The sequence below is a fragment of the Echinops telfairi genome, unplaced genomic scaffold, assembly GCF_000313985.2.
Source record: "Echinops telfairi isolate 266 unplaced genomic scaffold, ASM31398v2 ScPeMD7_7412;HRSCAF=8450, whole genome shotgun sequence".
NCBI lineage: Eukaryota > Metazoa > Chordata > Mammalia > Afrosoricida > Tenrecidae > Echinops > Echinops telfairi.
Window position 1 is genome coordinate 1 of NW_022111312.1, and position 27,399 is coordinate 27,399.

General features: G+C 45.0%; 1 protein-coding gene and 1 pseudogene across 1 annotated transcript; one reads left to right on the forward strand and one right to left on the reverse strand.

Moving 5' to 3' along the window:
* The first annotated feature begins 7,875 nt into the window (after nucleotides 1–7,875).
* LOC101656300 lies at nucleotides 7,876–9,359 on the forward strand (annotated as a pseudogene).
* A 468-nt stretch (nucleotides 9,360–9,827) lies between these two features.
* Nucleotides 9,828–27,184, reverse strand: LOC123522462 (zinc finger protein 345-like). Its single transcript, XM_045296866.1, has 5 exons — nucleotides 27,161–27,184; nucleotides 23,516–23,761; nucleotides 18,886–19,012; nucleotides 13,711–13,861; nucleotides 9,828–12,854 (listed from the first exon to the last, which is right to left on the reverse strand). The coding sequence occupies exons 2-5, from the start codon at nucleotides 23,516–23,518 to the stop codon at nucleotides 10,856–10,858; spliced, it is 2,280 nt and encodes a 759-aa protein (XP_045152801.1). The 5' UTR covers nucleotides 23,519–23,761; nucleotides 27,161–27,184; the 3' UTR covers nucleotides 9,828–10,855.
* Nucleotides 27,185–27,399: the final 215 nt, after the last annotated feature.

Sequence of the window (27,399 nt, forward strand, 5' to 3'; positions counted from 1 at the left end):
CACATTGAGAGGGAAGTGCCAGAGTTTCAGGGCAGACTCAGAAGAGGACCTGGTACAAGGGATATCATTGATGGTGTCAGATGGAACTTGGTTCAAAGCAGAGACTACAGGAAAGAGGTTTACCTGTGTTTTCCAGACTCTGACAAGGCATTGACTGTGTGAACCACATCAAACTATGCGTTACCTTGAGAAGAATGGGAACTCCAGAACCCTAGATTGTGCTGCTGTGCAACTTGTACTTGGATCAGGAGACAGTTGTGCAAACAGTACATGGAAATCGTGCACGGTTTAAAATCAGGAAAGGTGAGCATCACTGTTGTATTCTTTCACCATACTTGATCAGTCTGAATTCTGAGCAAATCATCAGTGGTGTTGGCTTATATGAAGACAAACGTGGCAAACTGTGGATTTCTCCTGGTCAGTTTGCCAAATAGCTGGCTTCCCAATTCTGGCATCGATGAGAGGGTGCTTCTGCTGCTTCAGCAGCTGGCTGACACGTGTCCGTCGGTCTTCCATCGAGTCCTGGAGCCTGGTTTTTGGTATCCGTGAAGTACAGCTGGAACTTTTTTCTTCAGAGACATTGGTTCTTGCTCAGATGCTGCCCCTTGAGCTGGTGGGTTTCAGCTCGTTATTTTGAGCATGGTGACTCCTCTTGATGCCTCCGATAGCATTCTATACTTTGACCATACAGTCTTTCAACATTGCAACTTTAGCTTCAACATTTTTGGCGCTGTTTGTGGTTTATTTGCTGTTTTAGTTGGTATAATGGACCATTGCATTGTTTATATGTAGGTCTTTTTACATTTTATGACAAATATGCTACTCTGATAAATATCATACACACAAAAAAGACATGTTTGGACAGTTATACACAAGACATGTGCTTTTGGATTTACACATTGGAGCCCAACATGTGACTGGGGAAAAGGTGGACTTGGCATGTTGAGTGAAGGTACCAGAAGTTATATCGCACACGGACAACACCTTGGCAGCAGTATCTCAGAACTGGTAGAACTATGTCATGCCAACCAATATAAAACTACACATGAAGTGTATTATTCACTTCAGGATACAGCTGTAAGGCTTTATGGACCATCCCCAGTTCTGACAAAACTATTTGCTTCTCCTATTTTACTGCCTTATTCTCAACACAGATAAAAAGAACAACATGCACAACCGTCAACATCAATCCATTTGGAGAATAGACAGGGAAGTGGTACAAGAGAAAACTGTAAAACTGCAGCTCTTTTTGGATCCCCAACGTGTGTGTGCACTTTTCTTTAATGGGGCCTCTTCCTCTGGAGTCAGACTCACCTTCACCATATCTGAGATTCTGTTCTGTCCCTAGATGCATGGGGCACTGAGGAAGACATTGTCCTTAATTCCACAGAGTCCCTTAATCATGGTGGGAATTAGATGTAACTGCCTAAGATTTTTTCATTACTTTCTGCTAATTCACCCACAGACAGCCCAATGGCCCAGCAAGTATAGCCTTTCAGTTTGATCACCTCAGAAGCACTGTCGACCACCTGTGTGTGGAGCTCTTCCACGGTTCCTTAGCTCCACCAGTGCCTAAGCAGGGTGCAGGTATTTCAGGGAGATGCCAGCAATATTCACTCCACTCCAACCCGGTACACTAGAGTCCCCGTGACTCCCCAAGGACCCACCCACGATAGCTTCCTGGGTGACCTCCCAGCCTCTCCCCCATTAAGTAATGGAACTGCGCCAAATCCAGATTGCAACCACATGCATGGCACGGTTCATTGGAAAGCCACCTGTCTTCCCAGCCTCCTAGGTAAGGGTGTCCCCTGGATTCCAACCAACAGGCCACTTGCAGATGGGGCTGTGCTTTAGGATGCTAAGAATGAGGAATTTGAGGAATTTGAAGATGCTTGCATCGGGATAATAAGCAACCTAGAATTTGCAGTCATATCCTATTCTTTGCCACTTGAAATTGTCTTCCATGATATCAAAAAAAGTGATTTCCTCTGCCAAGTGTTTCATGAAGATACAGGTCATGCTACCAACACCCGTCGTCTGATCCTGAGGGCTCTGTTCTTCCCTAAGGAGATTCTGGAACAGCTGGACCTGGAGAGCTGTCTTGCTGCTTTGGGAAGAGGAAAGGCCCAGACTGCACGCGGGTTGAGAGGGAGGCGATGAGACGCTGACACAGGGCAGCAGCTCCGTGCGTGGACTTGCATTTTTCTCCACTTCTGAACGTCATGAAAAGAATAATAATTTATAATTTATCAAGGGGTCACTGGGCGGGAGGGAGGGGAAAAGGAGGAGCTGATACCAACGGCTCAATAGAAAGGAAACGTCTCAAAAACAATGGTGGCAACATATGGACAAATAGATCTTGATACAATAGATTGTTATAAGTGGTATAAGAACCCCCGATAAAAAGATCTTTGAAAAAAAGATATGCTGAAATATTCTTTCCTTTTCATGTAAAACTGGGTCTTTACGCCTTTCATCGTCATATTTGTCTTTGCCTTCTCCAGCTGCCCTTTAACTTCCTGCTTTTTCCCATTTGTTTAGCTGCTCTATGATTAAAAACAAGTTTCAGAGGTTTTTTTCTGACATCCACTTTGATCCTTTCTTCTTTCAAATCCTTTTTTTCTATTTATTTATTATTTGTTTTACATCGTTTTATTGGGGGCTCATACAACTCTTATCACAATCCATACACACATCAATTGTGTAAAGCGCATTTGTACATTCGTTGCCCTCATCATTCCCAAAACACTCGCTCTCCACCTAAGCTCTTGGCATCAGCTCCTCATTTTTCGCCGCCCCCCCTCTTCAAATATTTTAATGACTCTTTCCTTTCACACCCTCCACTGCTGCCTGCTCTCTAAATCCTTGCATCGCTTATCTCTATGCATCTACTCGTTCTGTGCTTCACAACTATAAAAACCAACAGAAATAAAATAGAGTGGAAGGATAAAATAATAATAATACAAAGATTAAAATACATATAGGGAATAAGAAAGAAAAGAAAGAATTTTAATTAATTAATAATTAAAAGGCCAGGGAAGGGATTTTTGTTATGGAACTAGCAAGAAATACTTGCACCTAGAAGAATTTCAGGGAGGTCAACTGATCAAGTATGAAGGTTGATCCAGAATAATCACAATTATACTGACCCCCCTCTGATATGAAAGCTGACCAAGACCCTTGCCTGTGGCTCAAGTGGGGATGCTCCAGGGGTTCCATCTGCCCAGACACACTACAGATGGGTTGGGGTTCCCACTGTCCTCCATAACCTTCTACAAATTGGGTGTTCACAATTTAGGCTCTGAGACTTTCCCCTTTGTCAGAGTTGAATTTCGTTATTAGTGTCTTTGGATCACCCAAGCTAATATGCTTCGTCCGTGTGGACTTAATGGACTCCTGGCTTAGATGACTGCGTGTTTGAATACAAGCATTTAAGACCCCAGCCACTGTTCTGATTGATAGCCGGGCACCATCTGCTGTGTTCACCACCCTTATCTTCAGTGATCATTTCATGAAGGGTCGGTCATGTTATCAGAACTAACTGCTGGATTGGGACCAGAGTTCAGTTGGGGCCCCAAATCTATTTTTACTCTGGCAGTTGTATGATGACAAATTCTACACCCCATAAGACCAACTACCTCAACAACAGCAACAAACCAACTAGCAGACAACAAAAGACAAACAAATAAAAACAAGCACACTAAAAGCAGGAAAACAAACACTAATAGAAACAGAAAAGTATTTCATTTTCTTCAGTTTTATTCTGAACTTACGTATGAGAAATTGATGGTTAGTTCCACAGTTAGCCTTTGACCTGCTTTTAGCTGCTGACATTGAGCTTTTCCTACCACTTTTCCATCAGATGTAGTCGATTTGATTTCTCCATATTCTGTCTGGAGAAGTCCAGGTATAGAGTCAACTTTGTGCTGATGAAAAAAGGTGTTTTCAGCAATAGGAAAATCCACAGAGGCAGAAAATTAAACATTGTCAACCATCCCTCTGTGGGATAAGGCAATTGCACTTATCATGTTGGGCAGGAGGGCAGGCAGCAGTCTCAGCTCCTCACAGCCAGCATTCTTGATAGAAGCTCAGAGCACGAAAGGCCAGGGAGTCCAGAGTGGCAGCCTAGAGAGGACTCCAAGTCAACCCATGAACTGGAAGGGACCAAGCAGAAGAGCACACGTGGTGCAGGTGTGAGGGGCTTAGAGAATCCATGGAAATACACCTCACCACGGATGTTTACTGAGAGAGAATTCAAAATGGAGGCAGAGACAGTGAACCAGCCTCCGGGCTACTCTTCTGCTGTGCTCCCTCAAGACAGGGCGCTGCTTTTCGTCAGCAAGCCTGTGCCTCAGACGTGCTCCTTGCCTCCGATGCCTCCTTTTCTCAGGGCTCTCAATCCCATCTCAACCCTGGGTCCAATGAGAACATGGCAGGTTGGAAACTGCTGAATGACCTCATGGGGTGTGAAGGAGCAGCCTAAGGCTGCAAAAGCAAAAGATCCCAAAACTTCAGGACCCATGGAGGAGCCCTAAGGAGAGTTCTGTGCACACAGATGTTACAAAAGATTTCAGGAGAAGGCCCAAGTCAAAGGGCATCAAGAAGCACTGCCAGGTTTGGGCTCCTCCTCAGCCAGTGGGATGCTTGAACCTGCCCTAGAGAAATCAATAGAGGTCCAGAGTAAGTCTCCCCAGCTCCCAACAAGAAAGGGCACACTCCCCCGGAGAAGAGAAATGCTTCCGAAAGAAAATGAGTAGTTTTGTCCAAAGAATCTGCCCAAATCAAAAAGACACAGGGCCCCATGACCCTATAAAGAAACCCTGCTTCGGCCACTACCCAGAGCCCTGGCCCTGTCAAAAGCACAGGAGGTGCCGAGAAGAGGACAATGATGCTGATGATTGGTCAGTGTTTAAGAGACAGAATTAAACTTCAACAGGAGTTTTATGTTTCAAAGTTTAATGAAGAAAGGAACAAAAGTCAGAAATATCAGCATCCAGTTGGGGGTTATTCGTCCAACTTCTCAAGACACCCTGTTACCTCGAGCACAGGAGTGAAACGGGTTACTCTGTCTGCTGTCTCCTTGTCACCCAGGAGGACCAGAGTGGGAAGAAAAGCAAATGGACCCACCAGGGAGCTGAAACCCCTGCACAACGGGGAGATTCAATGCCATTAATTGGGCAATGCCTTCAAGGAACCTGTGTGCCCAGTCAGTCATTGCCAGCATGGGTCAAAGATATGGTGTGTTCATCTGGGTACTTTAGAGAAACAAATCCACAGAAACTCATGTAGAAGAGAGAGTTTTATATAAAGGTTAAGTGCACATCAAGAAAACATCCCAACCCAGTGCTGCCCGAGCCCACAAGTCCAACATTAACCCATATGTCCGACACCAATCCACAAAGTCCTCCTCCATCTCACAAAACACACACAATGACACCGACTGCAGGAGGAAAGCCGAGTCAGTGAGTGTGTCAGCATCTCAGTGCTCGCAGGACTCTGCACACAGCTGCTTCAGCACCCAGGCTGCATTGGGGTAGGTCCATATGGCTTCTCCTTGGTGATGTCTTTCAGGAAATGAGCCTTGCCAGCTGAAGCAGAGAACTGGCTAAGGCGCTTTCACCCTGGTCCGACCATCAGAAAGCAAAAACCCGAGAACTCGAAAGGCAAGGCTCACCGAGCCATTTATCTCTCTGCACTTCAATTAACCCACAGGGGTTTATCGACCAGGTTGGCACAATAAACTGTAACTAACTCATATGGGGTGCCTCCGGGTGCTCTCACCACTGAACAGTTTACCATCCTGAAGCTGTGTGCTCACATCGCCCAGGCTGTGCTGCTCAAGCCTTTTCCTGTTGTCATAGCACTACATTCCCAACATGCTAACCACTTTCTCCCACCCAGTATATTTCCGGTTCCTCGATACATGTATTTAGACGCCAGGAATGGTTTGGCTTGTGTCTGTGCTATGCTGGGTGAGGGGAGGGGCCAGTGTCTGTCCTTCCTGAGTGCCTGGATGGCTTCTGGCAGGGACGAGCAGGCAGGGGGGTTGACAGTGATGTTACTCACCCATCTCCACCCCAGGTGCCTCATTTGGCACTTTATGTTTTCATAATTATTTGATCATTAAAAACTCCAATGAAGGAAAACACTCAGGGCTTATCAAAATGTAAAGAAAACACCAATCAAAGCCCCACCCCAGGATCTACTCCTTGAACATTAGACAGCTGCAGAGGGATGTGTTTGCAGGGATGGAGTAGGGCCTAGATTTTCCTACCCGGTTTCACATGTCACAGAATGGGCAAAGAACATTTAGGAGGCTACTCGGGGAGCCCATTTTATCCATGATGAAGGCTGTGGAGATGGCCCTGGCAGCCACCCTCTGAGTAACCCATAAAGGAATATAGAGGGGCACTGTTCCCCCGTCTCAGCCTTGCTCGCACTCCACAGCAGGATTGAGGAGATGGCACTTCTGGTCTGTTGACATGGGGAGGAAGGTGCCTGGGAGGTGACTGAAGGCTTTGTTCAGCCAGCGCCTGCCCAGATGCAAAATGTATGCTCTTGGGTGTCCTGGCCTCAACGTAACTACTTTCTGCCCCAACCCAGAGAGCAATTGGACTACTCGAGTGACAATACAGTCACAGGGACACATTTGGTAGTTGCGTATGCTTTATATGCATACGGAAATGTAAATAATAGTTGTTTCTACAGTTTTAGTGCAAATACATAAAAGCTTCTTCCAAACCAAACATGTTTAAAATGCTCCTACGCTGGGTTTACTGCTGAAAGACACATCTCCCATGAATCCCCTCGCCATACTAAATGGCTTCTGTCAATCAAGGTCCAATCAAGCGGGGCAGTGTCAGGCTGGGTTCTCTAGGGAAGTAGAAGCTGAGACACGTGCATGAGTGTGGACATAGTGGGAAAGTCCAGTTCAGTTCAAACATGCGGGTCCGACATAAGCTGGAAGCTTCTCCTGATTCGTGCAGCTTCAGGGGTTAAGAGGACGGAGGAAGGTAAACAGGAAGACCAGAGGCTGATGGAGCTGGATCTGAGCTCAACCTAATACATCCAAGGCCGGCAGAATGCGGATGGCTTGAAGACTCCTGGGTTGAGCCAGTGATAAACCAGGTTGACAAACCAGATGCAGTTCCCACTTCCACCAGAAGTCATCTCCCTTCTATACGCCGTTGATTTGCACTAATAGTAGGCAACCCCTGGAATGAAAATTGCCTCAATTGTGTCAAGGCTGTGACCAGAGGGGGGCTGTTCTCTCCACAACTGCTTGACTCCTTCACTCAAGGGTCCATTATGACCTCCAGCTTAGCCAGGGCCGCAAACGCTCCTAGGAACCCGTCTCAGCTGCTGCCTCTAGAGCAGTGGTTCTCAACCTTCCTACTGCCATACACCTTTCATACAGTTCATGTTGTGGTGACCCCCAACCATAAAATATTCGTTGCTACTTCATAACTGTACTTTTGCTAGTTAGAATCATCATGTAAATATCTGATATGCAGGATGTATTTCCATTGTTACAAATTGAACATAAGGAAAGCATAGTGATTAATCAAAAAAGCAATATGTAATTAAATATTGTGAAATATTTACTTCTAATGACAAATACATGGAATTTTGTCGTGAAGCATGGTGTAGCATGGGTAACAGTCTTCATGCTGGGTACTCCTATGTGGGCATAGCTGAAAGTGGGTGGACCCACCAGGAGGCAGAGTAGCGCTGTCTTGGTTCCTAAGACCATCAGAAATATGTTTTTTTCCGATAGCCTTAGGTAACCCCCGTGAAAGGGTCTTTCAACCCCCAAAGGGGTCGAGACCCACAGATTGAGAACCCCTGCTCTAGCACTTGTGGACGAACACATAGGTCCAATAATTCAATTGTGCTGAAGAGTCACAAGGGAGATGTTGGCACACATCTAGGTTTTGATGACTTTGTCAATATGGTAATGGGAAGTGTCACTGAATTTGAAATCACATCAGGAGATTATTAAATTGGATCCGATTCTGCTAAATGGAAATAACAACAAAGTCTGCTCCTGGAGAAGGACCTGAAGTACGAATGGATTTTCTTGATTTATGCTTGCTTTTCTTTAGTTTTATAAAGGCAACAAGATGGATTTTTTTTAACATTTTAATTTTGAGATACTATGTTGCTAAGTTTCCCATTAAAGGTAAATACTTTGAAGATGCATTGTAAATTGTAAATGCCAATTTTTGTGCACGATAATCATGATTATTTTGGGAGAATAAAAAGTCAACAGTTTGTTGTTTGGAGATGAAAACAAAAGGCGTCTTTTTCTTTGGGTTAAAAAAAAAAAGAGTTCATCATGGAGTTGACCACACGATGTTAGATCCTGTGTGCTACGCAAGTTGACATGAAATTATCACGAGGCTCTAGGCGATGTGCTGCTCCAGCTCAGTTCAAATCAGAGGCATCAGCATGAAACTATCACGAGGCTCTAGGCGTGCTGCTCCAGCTCAGTTCAAATCAGAGGCATCAGCGCAGAAGGTTACGGGGAATATTTTTTTAGTGTCAAAGGATTAGGCTTGATAAAGATTTCTGAAGGACAAAGAACAATCAAGAATTCTTATTAGGAATTCTACTTAATTAAACTGAAAAGCACATTGGTAAAAGGGCTTGACTCCTTTGTTAATTCTTTAATGTTCACTTTAAAGAATTTCACTCATTCTTTCTCCTTCTCTTTTCTCATCCCATCTATACAACTGTTCATTCACTCAATTAAGCAAGGGCTTTTCGAGAATTTCATGGGTAAACCTTGTGCAATCCACCTATCCTGATCTTATCACTTCACACAACGATTTAACCCAGGACTCAGAGAACCCTGAAAGGAAACACAAATTGAATCCTTCAAGAACGCCAGACTTGCTGAAGTGAAAATGTGCAGAAATGGCTAAAATTCTGTGGATGGTATGCCCAGGGGGAGACCTTCAGAGTCTGATATTTCCTACAAAAAGGTGTCGTCACACAATGGGTGAATGTATGGCTTGTGATAAGAGACGCACGAGCCCCCATAAAATGATTAAAAACAGACAAACAAACAAAGGTGTCTTTAATTTCATAGGAATACTTCTGGAGTTACAAACGTAGGACTGGGTGGCAGGAAGACCACTGCATGCTGTTCAATCACCATTCTTCTTGCCCAGGATTTGACCACTGTTTAGAGAGAAACTCAGCGCAGCAACACGTGCCTTTTCGAACTTGCCCCCAACCCTTTTCTCCCTTTCCATTAGGCCCATCCAGTCACTGAGGAACACTGGTCTCTAGTCACTGGCTTCCTTCTACAAGGGAAAGTCTTAGATCTCATGATCTACCTGTGGACAATGTAGAAGCAGCATGCCTTACACGGATTCCTTTTTCATGTCTTTCAATCACCACCTACGGATTTCACACACCCCCACCTCCCACCCCCATGTATGTCTCTCTACGAGCTGCCACAGCGAGGCCAGCTGTCTACAAAATGCAGCTGGGGCCTCTCTGCAGACAGTGCATGCCTCAGAGGCACAGCAATTGGGATGCAATCTCTACTGGTAATTGGATGATGATGAGTACAATGTACACAACGTAAGTATAAAACACTTAACCCCACACAGACAATCAAGTGGTGAGTTTACATTAGATGAGTTAGAGGATGAGATTTTCCCCCCTTTTATTTATTTTTAAATAAATCACTTTACTGGGGGTTCTTAACAGCTCTTATAGCAATCCAAACATCAATTGTATCAAGCACACTTGCATGTTTCCATCATTTTCAAAAACACTTTTCTACATGAGCCCTTATCAGCTTTTTTCCCCACTCTCTCCCCCACACTCGTAAATCCTTGATAAATTGTTTTTATTTTCATATATTGGGGGGGGGGGCAGAGTTTTAATTGTTCTGAAATATCCCCCAAGGGTTTCCAGGCATGATCTCTGCACACATCGGGAACATCAGGCAACAAGAGTCCAGGTGCACAAGCCAGCTCACCTGAGGCTTGCCCGGCATGCACACTGTAGTCCAGGCTCCATCTACAGCGAGAGTCTTACACTGTCCGCTCTCTTCACCATGTTTCTGTTGTTCATGCCCCTGGGGCTTGTTCATACACCGATCACTATGATTGGCTCTCCCTTTTCCCCCCCATCTCAGGCGGAGAGATTTATAAATAACACTTTTTCTATGCATGAGGCTGATTTTTGAGACCAGAATTAAAAATGTTTAGTCATCATCCTAATAAAACCACTTCACATGAGGATGTTTTGTTAATTCTCCCAAAGAGTTTCCCACAACCTTAGAGATTAGATCTCTCTCCACTGTGAGTTCTCAGGTATTTAGTGAGTATGAAGATGGAATAAATGCTTTCCCACATCTTACATGGGAAAAGCAACTCCTCACTGTGAGAAAACCTGTGTGAACTGGGAGGTACAGCAAACCCTTTGCCAGATTGCTTACATTCCTCAGGCTGCTTTCCACTGTCAACTAAGACACTTTGAAAGAGGGCTGGGGAGTAATTGAAATCTTTGCCACACTCCTTACATTCATAAGCTCTACTTCCTGAGTTCTGTTCAAGGATGGTTGAGGCATGACTAAAGTCTTTGAAGTTCTTCTTAGGGTCATAAAGTGTCGACTTACTGTGGTTCCTTAGATGTTTACTGAGGCGGGATGATTGATCAAATGCTTTCCCATACAAGCTAGTCATAAGCCTTCTCTCCACAGTGAATTCTCCTATGTTCAGGGCTGAGCATGGAGTACAGGTTTGGACCCATTCATAAGACCTCTGTCATCTAAGTTTTTCTATGTGGAATGAGGTCTGGTGGATCAGTACAGGCCTTGCCACACTCCTTACACTCATAACTTCCCCTCACTGTGAAGCCGCACATGTCTGGTGAAGGAGGAATAGTGCTTAAAGCCTTTGCCACAATGCTTACATTCATAAGGCTTCTCTTCACTGTGAGTTCTCAAATGTTTAGTGAGGGATGTAGAGTACCTGAAGTCCCTGCCACACTCCTTACACTCATAAGGCCTCTCTCCACTGTGAATTCTCAAGTGTTTAATGAGGGATGTGGAGTACCTGTAGTCCTTGCCACACTCCTCACATTTATAAGGTCTCTCTCCACTGTGAATCCTCTCATGCTGGATGAGATGTGAGGCCTGAGTGAAGGCCCTGGCACACACGTTACATTCATAAGTCCTCGCCCCCCTGTGAATTCTCGTGTGTTTAGTTAGGGATGAGAAGGACTTAAAGTCCTTGCCACACTCCTTGCATTGATAAGGCCTCTCTCCACGGTGAATCGTCTTATGTCGAATGAGGCTGGAGGGTTTAGTAAAGGCTTTGGCACACTCGTCACACTCATAAGGCTTCTCTCCATTGTGAACTCTCTTGTGTTCAGTGAGGGATGCAGTGTCGGTAAAGCCTTTGCCACACTCCATACACTCATAAAACCCCTCTCCACTGTGAATCCTCATATGTTTACTCAGGGCTGAGGAGTTACTGAAGTCCTTGCCACACTCCTTACACGCATAAGGCTTCTCCCCACTGTGAATTCTCTTATGTCGAATGAGGCTTGAGGATTGAGTAAAGGTTTTGCCACATTCGTTACATTCATAAGGCCTCTCTCCACTGTGAATTTTCTTGTGTAAAATGAGGGATGATTGACGAGTAAATGCCTTGCCACACTCCTTACATTCATAAGGCTTCAATCCACTGTGAATTCTTCTATGTACAATGAGGTTTGAGGAGCGAGAAAAGGACTTGCCACACTCCTTACATTCAAAAGGCCTCTCTCCACTGTGTATTCTCCTGTGTGAAATAAGGGGTGAGTGATGAGTAAAGGTTTTGCCACACTCCTTACATTGATAAGGTCTCTCTCCACTGTGAATCCTACAATGTGCAATGATATCTGAGTAACTAGTAAAGGCTTTGTTACACTCCTTACATTGGTAAGGCTTCTCTCCACTGTGAATTCTCCGATGTCGAATGAGGCCTGAGGATTGAGCAAAGGTTTTGCCGCATTCGTTACATTCAAAAGGCTTCTCTCCGCTGTGAACCCTTATATGTCTAAGGAGCATGTAGAAAAGAATAAATGTTTTCCCACACACCTTACATTCATAAGGCCGCTCTCCACTGTGAGTTCTAACGTGTGCAGTTAGCTTTGAGGGATAAGAAAAGGTTCTGCCACATTCCTTACACACATACGGCCTGTCTCCACTGGGAGTTTTCCTACGATGAATGAGAGATGAGGAATAAGGCCTCTCTCCACTGTGAGTTCTAAGATGTACGGTGAGCTGTGAAGAATCACGAAAGGCTCTGCCACATTCCTCGCATCTGTGAAGGCTCTCTCTACACTGAATTCTTTTATGTGCAGTGAGGTCTGAGGACTGACGAAATGATTTCCCACAGAGCTCACCTTCAAAAGGCCTGTCTCCGCTGTGGGTTTTCATATGCCTAGCCAAGTGTGCCAAAAGAGGAAAGACTTTGCCACATTCCTTACAATCAAAAGGCCTCTCTTCATTGTGATTTCTTGAAGGTTTACCAAAGGTGTTTCCATAGTCCGTATAGTCCATACGTTTCTTTCCACTAAGAGTTCTGGGAATGTTGGAGTAAGGAGGGCAACTGTAGCCTTCTCCGTGTTTTCCATCCTGACAGGTGTCACCTTCCGAGTAAAAACTGCTATGACGCTTAAGAGATGGTGATCGGTCCGAGGAGGATTTCGCACAGTGGTGAGACATTGAAGGATGCAGTTCATTAGAACGTCCTTTGAGCATGTGAAGATCTGGAATCCAGCTGCAGGTCTGTCCACACTCATTTTCCTTACTCATTTCACAGACATTCTGTGTGATGTGTCTTCTGCAAAAAGAGTAGCACACAATTAAACACATATTGATTACAAATTCACATGACCATCACAATAAACATGTATTTTTACTTTGAATTGCTTCAACTCTCAAAGATTACATCACCTCACAGAGAAGCTCCTATTCATTTCACTCTACTTCCATCATGTGGGGTTTTCTAATTGTACGTAAATGAATTATGTTTTAAATATTCAATATCTGATTCACATACATGTAACTGTTGTGTGGAAATTATTACAATATATAACATTAAAGCGACTATATACAAATACAAACACTTGTCTATATATATATTCTTAAATGTATCCATGCATACTCACAGACACGGAGTCCATGTCCACTCAAAGTGGACACCCTTGCAAACACTCTGTGTTCCCAAGACTGTAGCTGTTTACAGAAGCCGAAGGCCCTGTTTTTCACCCACAGGTAGCTGGTGGTTTCGATAGGCAGATGGTGCTCTGAGCAGCCATACTGGGAACCCTTATGGCACCAGACCCCACTACAATCATTAAGCTGAACCGCAGAAAGGGAGGCCGCTCACCAAAATCTGATCAATTCGTGGCTCCGAGACATTGGATGGCACTGCCATGAGTCATAATATTCAACAGTGCACGGTTTGCAAGTCTGCACTGTGATCCCTACTGTCCATGTCTGCATGTAGATATAGACATACATACACACATATGTACATGCACTCATATACACATATACTCGGGTACTCCCAGAAGCTAGTGGATAATATTAAATTTTCCCACAATCTGAAGACCTAGGGGACAGAAATCATTTAGTGCCAGCATTCTGCCTTCAGATTCCCTTTGAAGCACTGCTATCTAGTGACTGATACTCACCTCCCATGAGGGCTCTGCTTGTGATCCAGATCTTCAATGACATGAAATCCACATACTTCTCCTATCATGGAGGACCAGGTTCCATTTTTCAGGAATTGTACGATTGTATTTTCAGTGGACAACTTTTCTTCACCATCAAGGCTTTGTGAAACTGAACAAAGACACAAGGTGTAGTTTACGAAGTAAAACAAAAAGGAATGTCATTACTCAGTGGGGGAAAAAGAGCTGTGAGAAAAAGCAATACCAAAGCCAATCGTCGTTTCAATACTGTGGCAGAGATCAAAATAAAGCTGACTAGGAAATTCTCCCATGAAGACTGAGACTGCCTCACACACAAGCAGAGGCTCATAAGAAGAGCTACATCGAAAGGGAGTAGGCATCCTCCACATGGAATGCTAAAAGAGGGAAACAGGGAAGAGTGTTCTCCAAGAACCGAGGTGTATTAGTACATGAGGGGCTTACACAGCCAGTCTGCTGTTCATCCGAACACTAGAAATATAAAACAGTTTTAATTAGATTTAGTTTATTAAAAATCCAAAGGGAACATGGCTACCCTGACACAAAACTCCGCTCCTATACTCAATCAGTAGGGATGGGGGAACTCAAGAAGGCAAAGTGGCCTTTAATATAAAGTAATGCCCATTCAGCAGCTTCGGAGGCGGTAGTCTGCGGACGCCAGACATGGAAGCATGGTCCAATTTAGCTTAGAGAAACGCATGAGGCTTCAAGGGGTGTTGATATCATTTCCCAATGATCACTGTGAAAAGTAGCTCATCTCTTCCCGCCATCACTTATCTATCAGTTTGTCCTACTGTGCTGGCTTCTGGGTGGCTGTGATGGGTAAGCTATCCCAGTGGTATATCAAATGTCGGCAGTGCCACCCAATAGAACAGGTTTCAGTGGAGCAGCCAGGCCAAGAACAGGCAATGATAAAGAATTTACCTGCTCACTTAGAAGGAAGTAGCTGCTGAAACCTTACGCATAGCTGGCAAGTGCTGTCAGATACTGAAGGCCTACCGATTGCAGGCAGAACATTTTAGGAGACAGTGCCTGAGGAGGGGCTGCATTCTCAAAGTAGTGTCTGCCTCTGTGACGTAAGCGGAATGAAGCCTAAGGGATTAGCACTTTCAGAATTGTCATCGCTGATCGGCACGACTCAATTCAAGAACAAACAGTGGTGAAAAGCTGCTAATATAAAGAAATTAAAATATGCTAAATGTGAATCTAATACAACTAGGAGGGTTCACATATAAAATGGAAGGCATAGAGACCCATATCATAGGTTTTAGTGTGCAGAAATGTACTGGTATAGGACATTTTGAATCAAAAAAAGCTTGATTTGTTATGCTGGGAATAACACAATCAAGAGAAATATCAGGCGCTCATTGTCACAAAGGACAGTTCAAAATCGATCATGAAATACAATGCTGTCGGTGACAGGATTACGTCTATCTATCCACCTCCAGAAGAAAGCCATAGATACAACTACTATAAAGTTAATAACCTCTAAATCTAGTAAAGCAAAAGTTGAAAAACTCGACAGATGTGTTCAGTCAGAAATCAATGAAACATGCAATCAAGATGAATCGATAATTATTGCAGATTGGAATCAAAGAGTTGGATACAAAGGGGAGGGGAAAGTAGTTTGAAAATATGGATTTGGTGACAGAAAAAACTGGAGGTCACAGGATAGAATTTTGCACAATCAATTATTTGTCCATAGAAAGTACCTTTTTTCAATAGCAAAAAGACAATTATACACATGGACTTTTGCAGATGGGATGCACACAAAAAAATTGACAAGTTTGAAGAGCTAATAAAGACACTCAGTTCAGGAGCATCAATTGCTCATATGTAAGTTCAAGAGAAAGCTGAAGAAAATTAAAATAAATTCTTGGAAGACAAACTAAGACTTGAGTCTTTTCCACCTGAATTTTGAGACCATCTCGAATAGATCAGACAGATTGAACACTAAAGAAGAAGAGTGAAGAGCTGTGAGAGGACATTAAACTATCACTCATGAAGACAGCAAAAGGTCATGGATGAGATTATGCTCTTAATCGCAGAGTAGCTAAAGCAAATGGAAGAAAAGACGAATATGAATTCAAGGGGCTGAATTAAAAATGTCAAAGGGCAGATAGAGAACACAAAGTAAAATATTATAATGATACATGTAAAAAACTAGAATTAGGTAATCAAGAGGAAGGACCCATTTAGCATATCTTAAACTGAAAGAACTCAAGAAAAATTCATGGCTCAAGTTGCAATACTGAGTGATTCTATGGGCAAAATATTGAGTGATGGAGGAAGCATTAAACAATGATGGACAGAATACACAGTCACTGTACCAAAAAGCAGTCGACATGTCCCCATTTCAGGAGGTAGCAGATGAGCAAGGATCACAGGGTCTGAAGGAAGAAGTTCAACTGCAGGGAGAGCAATAGCCTGATGGAGGGCCTACTGACATGTGTCAGCAAGCTGATGAAGCACTGGAAGCACTCACTTGTTTATGCCAGGAAATTTGGAAGACAGCTACTTGTCCGACTGACTCAAAGAGATCTGTTTACCCAAGTGAAAGAGAGGTGACCCAACAGAAAGCTCAAACTGTACAACAATGTCACTGCTATCACATTCTAGTAAAATGTTGCTGAAGATCATGCAACCATGTTTGCACCAGTGCACCGACGGGGAGCTGTGCGAGGGTCAGGGCAGATTCATAAGACACCTTGAAAAAAGAGCTCTCACTGCTGGTGTCAGACGGAACTTGGCTCAATGCAGAGAATACAGAACATGGTTGACTTGTGTTTCCTTGGCTATGCAAAGGGACTGGACTCTGTAGAACATACTAAACTGGGGATAATGACCTAGAGAAGAATGCAAATTCCAGAGCAGTTCCTGGCTCTGCTGTGGAACGTACGCATGGATGGAGAGGCAGCTGTGAGAACACAACACAGGGGTACTGGATGTGTGAAGATCAGGAAAGGTCTGCGTCACCGCTCTATCCTCTCACCATACTTGATCTATCTGTCTGCTGAGCAAGTCATCAGGGAAGCTGGAGCCTGTAAAGAAGACTGGCATCAGGGTTGGCGGAAGGCTGACTAACAACCTACCATATGCCTGTGATGCAATCTTGCTGAAGTGAAAAGGATGTGAAGGACTTGCTGATGAACATCAAGGACTGCACCTTGTGGTATGGATTCCAAGTCTATGGACAGACCAAAACCCTCACACCTGGACCAGTAAGTAACATCACGATCATTGGTTTTCTCCAACTGCCCAATATGCATGTGAAGGCTGAATATTGTATAAAGAAGACTGAAGAAGCATCGATGCACTGAATCATGGGTAGGCAGAAGACGACTAAAAGTACCCAGGACTAACTGGGAAGAGGACAAAGTGATCTGTTCTAGAAGAAGTAGGGGCAGAGTGTTCCTTAGAAGCACGGATGGCGAGCCTCTGACGACATCATTGAGAATGTCCAGTTTTCCCAGAGACGGCACTGTGCTTTGGAAAGTGGAGAGACAATGAAAAATAGGATGGCCCTGCAGGAGATGGACTGACACAGAGGTTACAACAGGCTGAAGCATGGGAACAATTCTGAGGATGGTGCATGCATATGATGTGATATCTGTAGTGCACAGGGTTGCTATAGGTGTGAGCAAACTTGATGGCGTCGAACAACCACAAGTATCTCTTGTTTTTTAACAACAATCTTTTCCAGTGGTCATTGTGAGAACTTGCTTCTGTCACACAGTTGAAAATACATAATTTTCTCTTCGTTGAATTTTTGAAGAGGTTTCTAGGTACGAAAACACACCGTTTCCTCCTGTCCCTCCTTTCTGAATAAACTAAGAGTTGACTTTCTCAAATCCACTGGGACTTTGTCTTTGGCTGAAACAGGTACAGAAGATACCAGACCTCCCTGGTTTGCCGGTAACATTAGGATTGGTTAAAGTCAGAAGGGCAGGATCAGATGTCTGGGAAGCAAATATGTCTCAGCACAGAAGTAACTTTTCTCCACTGTTGGTTCAAAGTTCATCCCCTTCATTCAAAATATCCCTTCTTCTAAAGCCCTCGTGTGGCCCTCAGATTTTACGTAAGCTTGACTGTAACTTTGTTTAGGTAGTAGGGGAATCAAACTTGCAATTAGGTGGCAGCTGAATGATACCTCTTTGGGCTGTGGCCTTTCGTATGAGAGAGATGGAGTAGAAGCAATGTCTCTTTGGGCCTTTGTCTCCCTGCTTGCTGGAACTCTGGGCTTCCATTTACGGGTGGTCCTGTTTAGTCTGCTCCACTCAGAACTCTGTTGTCAACCAGCTATGTTTCCACCAACTACATATCCGCATACATCTCTGTATTCACCAAGCCTGTGGTCTCCCTGCAATCTGCTTCACCACTCTGCATAATCAGCCTACACCACTTGAATATAAAGAGGGCTCCTGCTAGCTCTGGACCCATGGACCCAATTCTGTTGGATCATCCTTGGATGACTTCTTGATGAAAGATTATTTGTGATATGATTAACTCCCAAATAATAGTAAATTCAGAAAAACAGTTAGACTAAACAAAAAGGAGAGATTACTTCTTGATATAAAGCTCTTTGACTTTTTTTGAATAAAGCTCTTTCTTACAGATATATAATGTCAATGTTTTGTTTCTCTGGACAACTCAGGTAAATGCAGGCCCCCAACACACTGGCGCAGGGTGAGGTCTATCTGTGCAGCTGACAGGCTGCTCAGAAGAAAGGCACATCGTAAGGAAACACTGAAAGGGCAACACCACGTCCCTGACACCGAGATGACGCTTTGTTCCCCAAGGACTGGAGTTCAGACAAGGGTAAATTCAATCACAGCAATATCATCATGTTAAACTAGTCATAAACAGAGTCTGCACAAGCCACAGCAAAAAACAAAATCTTCTGTGAACCAATGAAATCAATGTTTATATTTATTACCCATAAATTTAAGGTTCTCAGGCACAATTGAAATGAGAAGTTAGTTCAATACTAAGCTTTATATTTAGGGGGAAGCCATGACAGGCATGCTGCTGAGAGCAAATGACTGCATCTGTTTTATGTAGCAAGGTATTCCCATTACTCAGACCACATACTGGAGTAATATCAATGGTATGACTTATTGGATCACTATACATTTGAAAAGAGAAAAGCATCCATACCTACTGAGGCCAGGTTTCTGAAAGTTTCCATCATCACGTGTCTGTAGAGTTTCCTCTGAGAACGATCCAGCAAGGCCCATTCTTCCGGGGAAAAGTCCACAACCACATCTTCAACAGCCACGGCGTCCTGAAACAGCCCACATACGCTAGTTCAGCAAGGTACCGTGAACTCCAATAGGTGAAAGGCGGGGGAGGATGGCAGTCCTGTGCACTGAGACTTCATGGACATCAGACACAGGGTTCTGTGTTCTGCTAAGGATGGCCATCAGGGGAGAGCTATCGGCCTCATTCCGTCACTGTCTAGACTCACTTCCTCTCTCATTACACACCATCCCACAGACTGGACATCTCTTCTGGCACAATGTGCTTCTCTCTCCACAGGTTATCTGTGACCAACTCAATATTATTCCCCTCTATCTTTATGGTCCCGATTAGTCAGAACACAGAGCAGGGGAAAGTGCCCTAAAATAAAAGTCCAATTTCCACATTCAGCACTACTCTCCCAATGGAGGGCAGGGGGTGGGGTGGGGTGGATTCAATTCTTTGCACAGGACCATTCAGAATATATAGCAAAACATGCAGCACAGGGTGAAAGCAAAGTCACAATTAGTAAGCAGTGAAGAATTTACATTTCTCCTCTAGACTCTCACTAGGTGTAGGAGGCCCAGTGACTTGAACTAAGAAAATGTCAACCCAAAGCCTTGAACTCATGGTGTTCTCTTCGAAGAACCAGCTGATAAACAGCTGACATTTTACCTGCTGAAGAGATGCTTATTCTGAGGAAAGTGGCATTTTCTACAGTTTCTATGTTAAACCTCTACGTATCTGTAACTCTACAATTGTGCTGCTGTGCATCCTGTACCTTAATGGAGACAGGCCAGGGAACTGAGAGGAATTGAAAAGGCAGAAACAACACGGGTGAAAAATAACTAACAAGAGCATTCAGAGGTCATCAAGTTTTTACACTGCGAGGCACAGAGCTACTATAATGCAATTATTACTGACTGCTTCCCTGAACACACATCTGAACAGGCACACAAACACACGCTAATAGTATTTGTTGATGAAGAACACACTATGTGAAGTATCGTAATAGCAAGCGCCCCCTTGTGTTTGCTGATTGTGAAAAAGTAGCTCAGATTTGGAAAAGTTTGCAGTGGATGTGGCTGTTAAACTGTGCGAGAATCCTAGGAAACAGAGGCGCACACACCAGCCTTGAGATGTTCCTCTCCAAATTCTCTCACATGTGCAAATCCTGGAAAGGACATCCACTTGACTGCCTGAATGGGATGACCACCCTCGGGCCGGTGGGCCTGGCCGCTTTAACTTTTTAAAAAAACCATTTGATAGGGGGTTCTTACAGCTCTTATCACAAAGCATCCATCCACCTACTGTGTCAAGCACATTTGTACAAATGTTGCTATCATCATTTCTAAGCATTTTCTTTCTACTCGAGTCCCTGATATCAGCTCTTCCCTCCCCCCTCCCCAAGAACCCTTGATAATTTATAAATTATTTTTTGTTATGTTTTACACCAACTGTTGTTTCCCTTCACCCACTCATCCCCCCGGAAGGGGGGTATATGTCTTTCATTGTGATCTGTCCCCCTTTCTCGCCCCACTTTCCCCTTACCCTCCTGGTATTGGTACTCTCATTATTGGTCCTGAGGGCTTTATCTGTCCTGGATTCCCTGTGTTGTGAGCTCTCGTACCAGAGTGTACATGCTCTGGTCTAGCCAGTTTTGTGAGATAGAATTGGGGTCATGAATAGTGGAGATAAGGAAACATTAAAGAACTAGAGAAAAAGATAAACAGGCGGCCATCTAGTTGAGAAGCAACAAAGCCCACATGGAAGAAGCACAGCAGCCTGTGTGATCACGAGGTGTCGATGGAATCAGGTATCAGGAATCAAAGAACAAAAATCATATCATTGTGAATGAGGGGGAGTGCGGAGTGGAGACCCAAAGCCCATCTGTAGGCAACTGGACAATCGCTTACAGAAGGGTCACGGGGAGGAGATGAGCCCGTCAGGGTGCAGCCTGTGGCCTCTGTAGTCTAGTGAATTGAATTCAGTGAAAACATTGAGTTGAAAGATGTGGTAGAATTAACCCAGGGACAGCAACAAAAGAGATTGTGCCTGGAAGAGAAAAAACAGATGACAGGGCAGCAGGTGGGAATGTGCCTGGTATGTTTTAAGGACTGTCAAACCCTTGCTCAAAGCTTGAGCAAATACATTTTAATGAGGATAAAAGGTGTCAGACAGGTGTGTGATTAAGAAGAGTCCTCAAAAAACATGTCTCTAATTGTATTTAGTCACAAATAACCAGGAAATTGTGAAGAAGAAGGCTTGCACTTGTCCTCACATAACTCCCTGACAACGCATCGAGTTCAATGCACAGTAAACCTATCAGACAGAGGAGAACTGCCCTATCGGATTCCCGGGACTGTACATCTTTACAGGAGCAGGCAGACTCTTCATTTGCCTGCACATTTTTGGTGATTTTGAATGGCATACTTTGTAGTCAGCAGCCCAATGTTTAACCCACTCTATCCAAGGGCTTCTTTGTTCACATACACAACATATACAACTGCATTCATATTAAGTTAATTTATAAATGGAGCTTTCATATGTTTGACCACAAACTATCATTATAGGAACACGTGAAAGACTAACAGAAAAAAGATCAAGCAGCCCCTGAAAAGGTCCAGCAATTCTTGAGGGAAGTCATTCACAACACGGAAAGCAAAGATAGGAATCACTCACTCTTGTAGATCCCGAAAGGGACTCCCTGAGTAGTCTGAAAAACGGAGTGCTCAGCTAGAGGTTGAAGGTGTGGTTTACAAGTGCCTGGAAGAAGGGTGTGACGTGAAACTACGAACTGCAGTTTTACTCAGCAACACTCAGGATCCCCATATGGAATTCGGTGGCAGGATTATGGTTTCATATACAGAAAGCTCAAAAAGGCAAAACTAAACTGCAGAGAGCTTCGTGATCAAGACCTGCCATAAACTGCCATCAAGTGTGTTAAACAGCAGCAAGACACACGGAAGAGAATTCAAAAGACTCACTGACAATCATGTGCAAAGTCCTTCGCGCCACAGAATTTGTCCGAATTCAGAGGACTTGAATATAAACTGTGGAAACCTCAACTGGAACTTCACATTTCAATCCCGAGAGGAGCCTCGTGGCTCCTGCACTGAGCTGCCAAGTGCAAGATCAGTAGTGTCCTGCAGAATTGCTATTAGTTGCAATCAACTTGAAGGGAGTGATTCTGAAGTATTCTGAGAGCAAGTTTGGACAAACCAAACAGTAGGCAGAATGCAAACATCTGGGAGACACTACAAACACAGCTCAACGATGAGCAGGCTTAAGGAGTTTTCAGGGCTACAGATAAGGTTACTAACTGTAAGGGCAGCAATTTGAAAGCCCCAGCCATTTTGAGGGAACATGATGAGGCTCTCTACTCCCATACAAGCTGGTCTCAGAAACCCACAGGGGTGGTTCGACATGGTCCTACAGGGTTGCTAGGAGTAGGAACTGACTCAAGGACGGTGAGGTCTTATGTCCTGTGACCAAAAGTCCGGGCAAGTATGTACATTCTAAAATGCCGTCTGTGCAAGATACGCGACATAATGGGTTTACTTGAACGGTCACTCTTACAGCCATTCAAATGGGTGTTTTCCTGTATTTGAGAACTTGATATGTAATCAACTGAAAATGTCTCAGTGGAAACAGCGGCTGCTCCAGAAATGTTCTGCGAACAGGAACTGTAAACCCAAGAATTTCAATGCATCATCTCAGACGACGAGAGGCCCCAGCAGCAAAGACCACTTTTGTGACAGATGCCTATTCCACACGGTGGAGAGCAGTGGAAAAGTCCAGGACTTGACACCAGCTCCAGCAGAGATGGGCGGCCGGGCTAATACCTACACTGGAAAAACAGCCTTCCCACACACTGGAAAGCCTCTGGCATGTAACATCCCTCCAAATCAGATAATGCTGGAGAGCCTGCACATGACCCAGCTGGACTCTGTCCCACGTGCCTCATGCATTCAGGAATTCTCAGGAGGACCCCATGAACAGTCAGCACCTTCTGCTACTAACTCAAACTCTTCTATTTTCTCCCACACCCCACAGCGGGAGAGGTGGACCTGCTGTTTTTGAACTGCTACAGAAAAGGCTCCAGGGTCGGGGTAGGGTGTGGGGGAGCCAAGGAAATGACTTGTAGAAAATGGACATGGATGGCACTGGAGAACCTGGGGCTCAGCTTCCTCAAAAAGTGTAACCATTTGTTGGGACTGCTCACACATTCTGCTATTACACACAGAGAACTAAGAGCCAGGATGGGGATGGTGACTCCTTCTGATGCCAGCTCAGAGGGGCACACAACAACCACCTAAAGAAGGAAACCGTCATGTCGGGCTTGTAAAACCCACTCATGTCCACAGGAAGGCCAGGTAACAGTTAAGCTGAGACCCAGGATGCCTTTGAGGACTCAGATCCATGGGCTGCTCTGCCACCTTTCCACCTTTCTGAGGAACCGCAGAGCCAGGAGTAAAAAGCACCCCACTATGTCCAATAAGCCTCCACCCTTAGTTACGACCATACGTCCATTCTCCGTAGGACTCACCATGGCAGCTCCACCTTCTGGAAGTCTAGTTGAATGGGCTCTCTGAGTTCAAGACCGCACGTCACAAAGTGTGCCGGAAGTGAAAGCAGAGCCCCTGGGCAGTTTGGACACAGGTGAATGATGTGTGGTCCACAGTCAGTCAGAGGGGTTAAAACCCTGACTCAGGATGCCTGGATGAGCAAGAACGTTGTGTTCAGTCTCCAGCTTCCTACAATAGACCAGGTCTCCCTTCACCACACCTGGGACCTGAAATGGAAGAACACACAGTTCAGTATGGAGGAAGTGCCAGCATCTTGGCCTGTGACTCTTGCCCTGGCTAGAGATTCCTCCTAGGTTCAAGATCATGTTGCATTCTGAGGGTGTCTGCATATAAGGCAGATGCTGACTGAGGATCCCAGAAGCACAGGCTTGCATTGTTCATGTAGCTCCACCTGCCCTTCCTCTGGCAATAATGGCAAAGTCTGAGGAGTTTCCACATACCAGCCCCGGGCTAAGAAATGTGAACCTCCTGCCCACAGAGACCTTTGACCTGAGAGGAATGGAGGAGGTTAGTAGGAGAACCAGAAGCAGGAGCTGGAGCAGGACACACAAAGTAAAGCTGAGTCCATTTGGACAGGAGGCTAGCATGTGGAGGGGGTGCCTCTAGGGCCTCAATTGGGGGAGCTGGGTTAGCTGACCTATGCAAGCTGGAAATTAGTATCTTAGGACTGGCGCTTAAAGTCCAAGGCCAAACCTTTTGGCCATTTATTAGCAACCCCCCTCACCTGTTGAGCTGTCCAGCACTCCCAAAGAACTCTAACATGCACAACAGGAATAACTCTATCCTGTGCATTTCCCACCTGCATTGCAACCTGATAACTTCATCGATAAACACCTTAATCATCCATCTTGCCCCTCAGGTCTGAGTGGATTTGTAATGAACTCAATGACTAGGAAGTGGAGAATGTTTGGCGACAGAACAGGTACCCTGGCAGAGACGGACAGACCAGGGGCTGCACCAATAGGCTAGGACATAACAGCAATTGAGAGGAAGGTGCAGAATCAGGCGGTCTTTCCTTCTGGCGTCGAGAGGGAAGCTGTAAGATACAGGTGCTATGGACTGGAACCAACACCGAGTGTAAGAGACCCTTGAGTACATCCCAGCTACATTTAGAGACCATCTCAAGAGCAGCTTTGATCCACTGAACACCAGCGACCAAAGAACTGAAGTGCTGTAGGATGGCATCAAGCACATCATACATGAAGAGCAATGCCATTTATAAGACAGGCAAGAAAAAAAAAGACCAAAGTGGGTGTCAGAGGAGACACTAAAAAGGAATGTGCAAAAACCAGGAATACGATAACCAAAAGTAGAGAGCCCCCCCCCATCAGTAAATCCCAAGCTGCAAGAAGAAACCAATAATTCAACGCTCAAGTTGGAATCACAGTATTCGGCAGTATCATGCTGGATGATTCAAGAAACTCCAAAAGAAGAGGGAAAAGAGGACACCAGTCACAATACCAAAAGATGTGGTCACCATTCAACGTTTCCTAGAGGGGGCATAAGATCAAGAACAGGGTGAAAGGGACATGCTTAAGTTGTATTTCTGGGCCAAGGAACTGCATCTCATCTGCTGTGGCCCGTCAGTGGCACAGTGAAGTGACTGATGACTAAGCCCAAAGGAGGCCAGTTTCCCTCAAGGATCTCTGAAAGTCCCTAAGGAACAGTTTGAGTAGACATTAAATCTACTCACTGTTGTAACAGCCAAGAGGGGTAGTGGAGGGCAAGGAGGGGAGTATCCAATGGTAAAGGAAATGGAGTCGACAGTAAACTCAACCTCTGAGGTGAAGTTTAGTCAAGGAGCTATCCACCAGGGGGTCCTGCACATCCCGAGTGGAGAGGCCCTGTATCAGCAGAGATTGAGAGACAAATCTCGGGAGCTGTATTACAGCTTAAATTCTGAGCATCCGGTTTCCCAAGAGCTATGGAAGGCTGCTATGGTTTGGAATCTACTGCTGAAAGTGAGTACATTTATGCAGAGTAGTGATACCCTTAAGCCATTTGTGGGGTCCCCACACAGATTAAGCCTTCTGGACTCTGATCATTAAGCAAGGAGGTAGATAACTTTGCCAGGTGACAGAGGGCTTTGGAAAGTGCATTACCCCCACTTCACTCAGGCCAGTCCCGGGGAAGGCGTCAGTCATGAGACACACCCTATCAGTTGTGCCCTGACTGCCTTGGTTAGAGGGCCCTGAACCAATCTCATAAGATCTTCTATCTGACAATGTACTGCCCCAGTCATGGCTATGTTCCTGCTTCTCAATCCCAAATTTAACTGTGATGTATTGATCTGTCAAGGATCGTGAATTTTTAGGCTTCCTTTATTCTAAGCCTTATGTAACTAGATCCCCAATTTGAATACCCAGAAGCTATTTTGTACTTGTCCTAATGGCTGTCCAATCTGGATAATGTGTCCCTATCTTTTGTCTCTTTTCAGACTGAACAAAAAGTCTTCCTTAAATTACATTTGAGACTAGAGTCTTTTGCACTCTAAAACAGGCACAAGCTGTTCTGATGGGCAGAGGCCATTCAGATTCCACACACAGCCAGGATCTTAGTGGACACTATAAAGGGCGATGACTGCATGGCTGGCTTCTCTTTCAGTAATGTAGTAACCCAGCTCAGCGTGAGAAGGCTCCAATTTATTTGAAACTGCTTCCAACCAACTGCTAGCAGCTAGGCCCCTTTCTTTCTCCTTCCCCTCCCTGCTCTCTGACAGACCTTGACTCTCTGGAGATTGTCTGGGCAGGGTCTGGTCTGTGCAGCACCTTCTCCCAGCTCCCCTGGAAGATAGTTTGCTGGACTGTGGGGCCCCTCCCCCCAGCCTCTCAAGGCCGGACTGTGCAGCCTCTTCCCCCACATTCCAAGAAGCAGGTCTGTAAAAGACTCACACTGCAGCTGCAGCACCAGGAAGCAAGCCTCCCTTTTCCTTATCAGTGCAAGCACCATCAGATTTCTTCACCTCATTTGCATAGTTCCCTGACCCAAATCCTACAAACATCTCACCACCCCACAGACAGACGTGTTTCCCTGACCTAATTCGTTGAGTCGCAGAACCCACCCAGGAGCTCAAAATGCTCCCTGCTCCCATACCTTTCTCTGCTCTCCTTTGCCCTCCTGGGAACTCTTTCCCCACCCTAATAAAGCCGCTCTTAACCTCATGTTCTTTGTCTCAATTCCACCTTCGGTCCGTGTCTGTTTTAAACTCTCAGAGATGTCTCTAGGCTCTGTCTGCCCAATTACCAAGCTAGATAAACTATCCAGTTCGACCTTGAATTTTTGCCTGTAGCTGTGCTGTTTCCCCTTGGACTCTCATACCCTGCCAGTCTGATAAGAATGCAACTGCTTGAATATCCCTTCCTTTAAGCCAGCCCTCTACTTTGAACGATAACAATATTATACTTTCTTTGTCCTGGGTGAAGTTTTCCAGAAACGCAAAGGTCAGTTTCCAAACCCCTCTCGAACCAACCCTTAATAAAGGCTTTTCTATGAAATGGCTTGTGGTTAATCTCTTTTGGGTATAAAAGGAAAGGGCCAGCCTGGGGTCGAGCCCTCTCATGGTCCCGATTCCACCCGCAAGGATCAGGTCAAAAGTCAGAACGCACCGCGCGCTGGGCCTTTCCAAGGTGGGAGCAAGGGTCGGTGAGGCCCTGCTAACAGGAAAACAGCAGCTAGAGCGTCTCCTGAGTCCAAAGTACGAGAGATCGGCGAACGGCCAGGAGGGATTTTAACCTGAAAGATTACAAGGGCCGCGAGACCCAGGAACGGGGAGGACGGGGTGCGGGCGCTTTAACGTCCGCGGAGACCCCGGAAACAGCTGCGGGCGCAGGGCCCGCAGTGCACG

Excerpts from the sequence above, each read along its gene's own strand:
- LOC123522462 (XM_045296866.1), bottom strand. Across the intron at positions 13,862-18,885 it reads CAGAAACCTGGCCTCAGTAG|TTTCACAAAGCCTTGATGGT; the intron begins GTATGGATGCTT and ends GTCTTTGTTCAG. Across the intron at positions 12,855-13,710 it reads AAGCAGAGCCCTCATGGGAG|AAGACACATCACACAGAATG; the intron begins GTGAGTATCAGT and ends CTCTTTTTGCAG.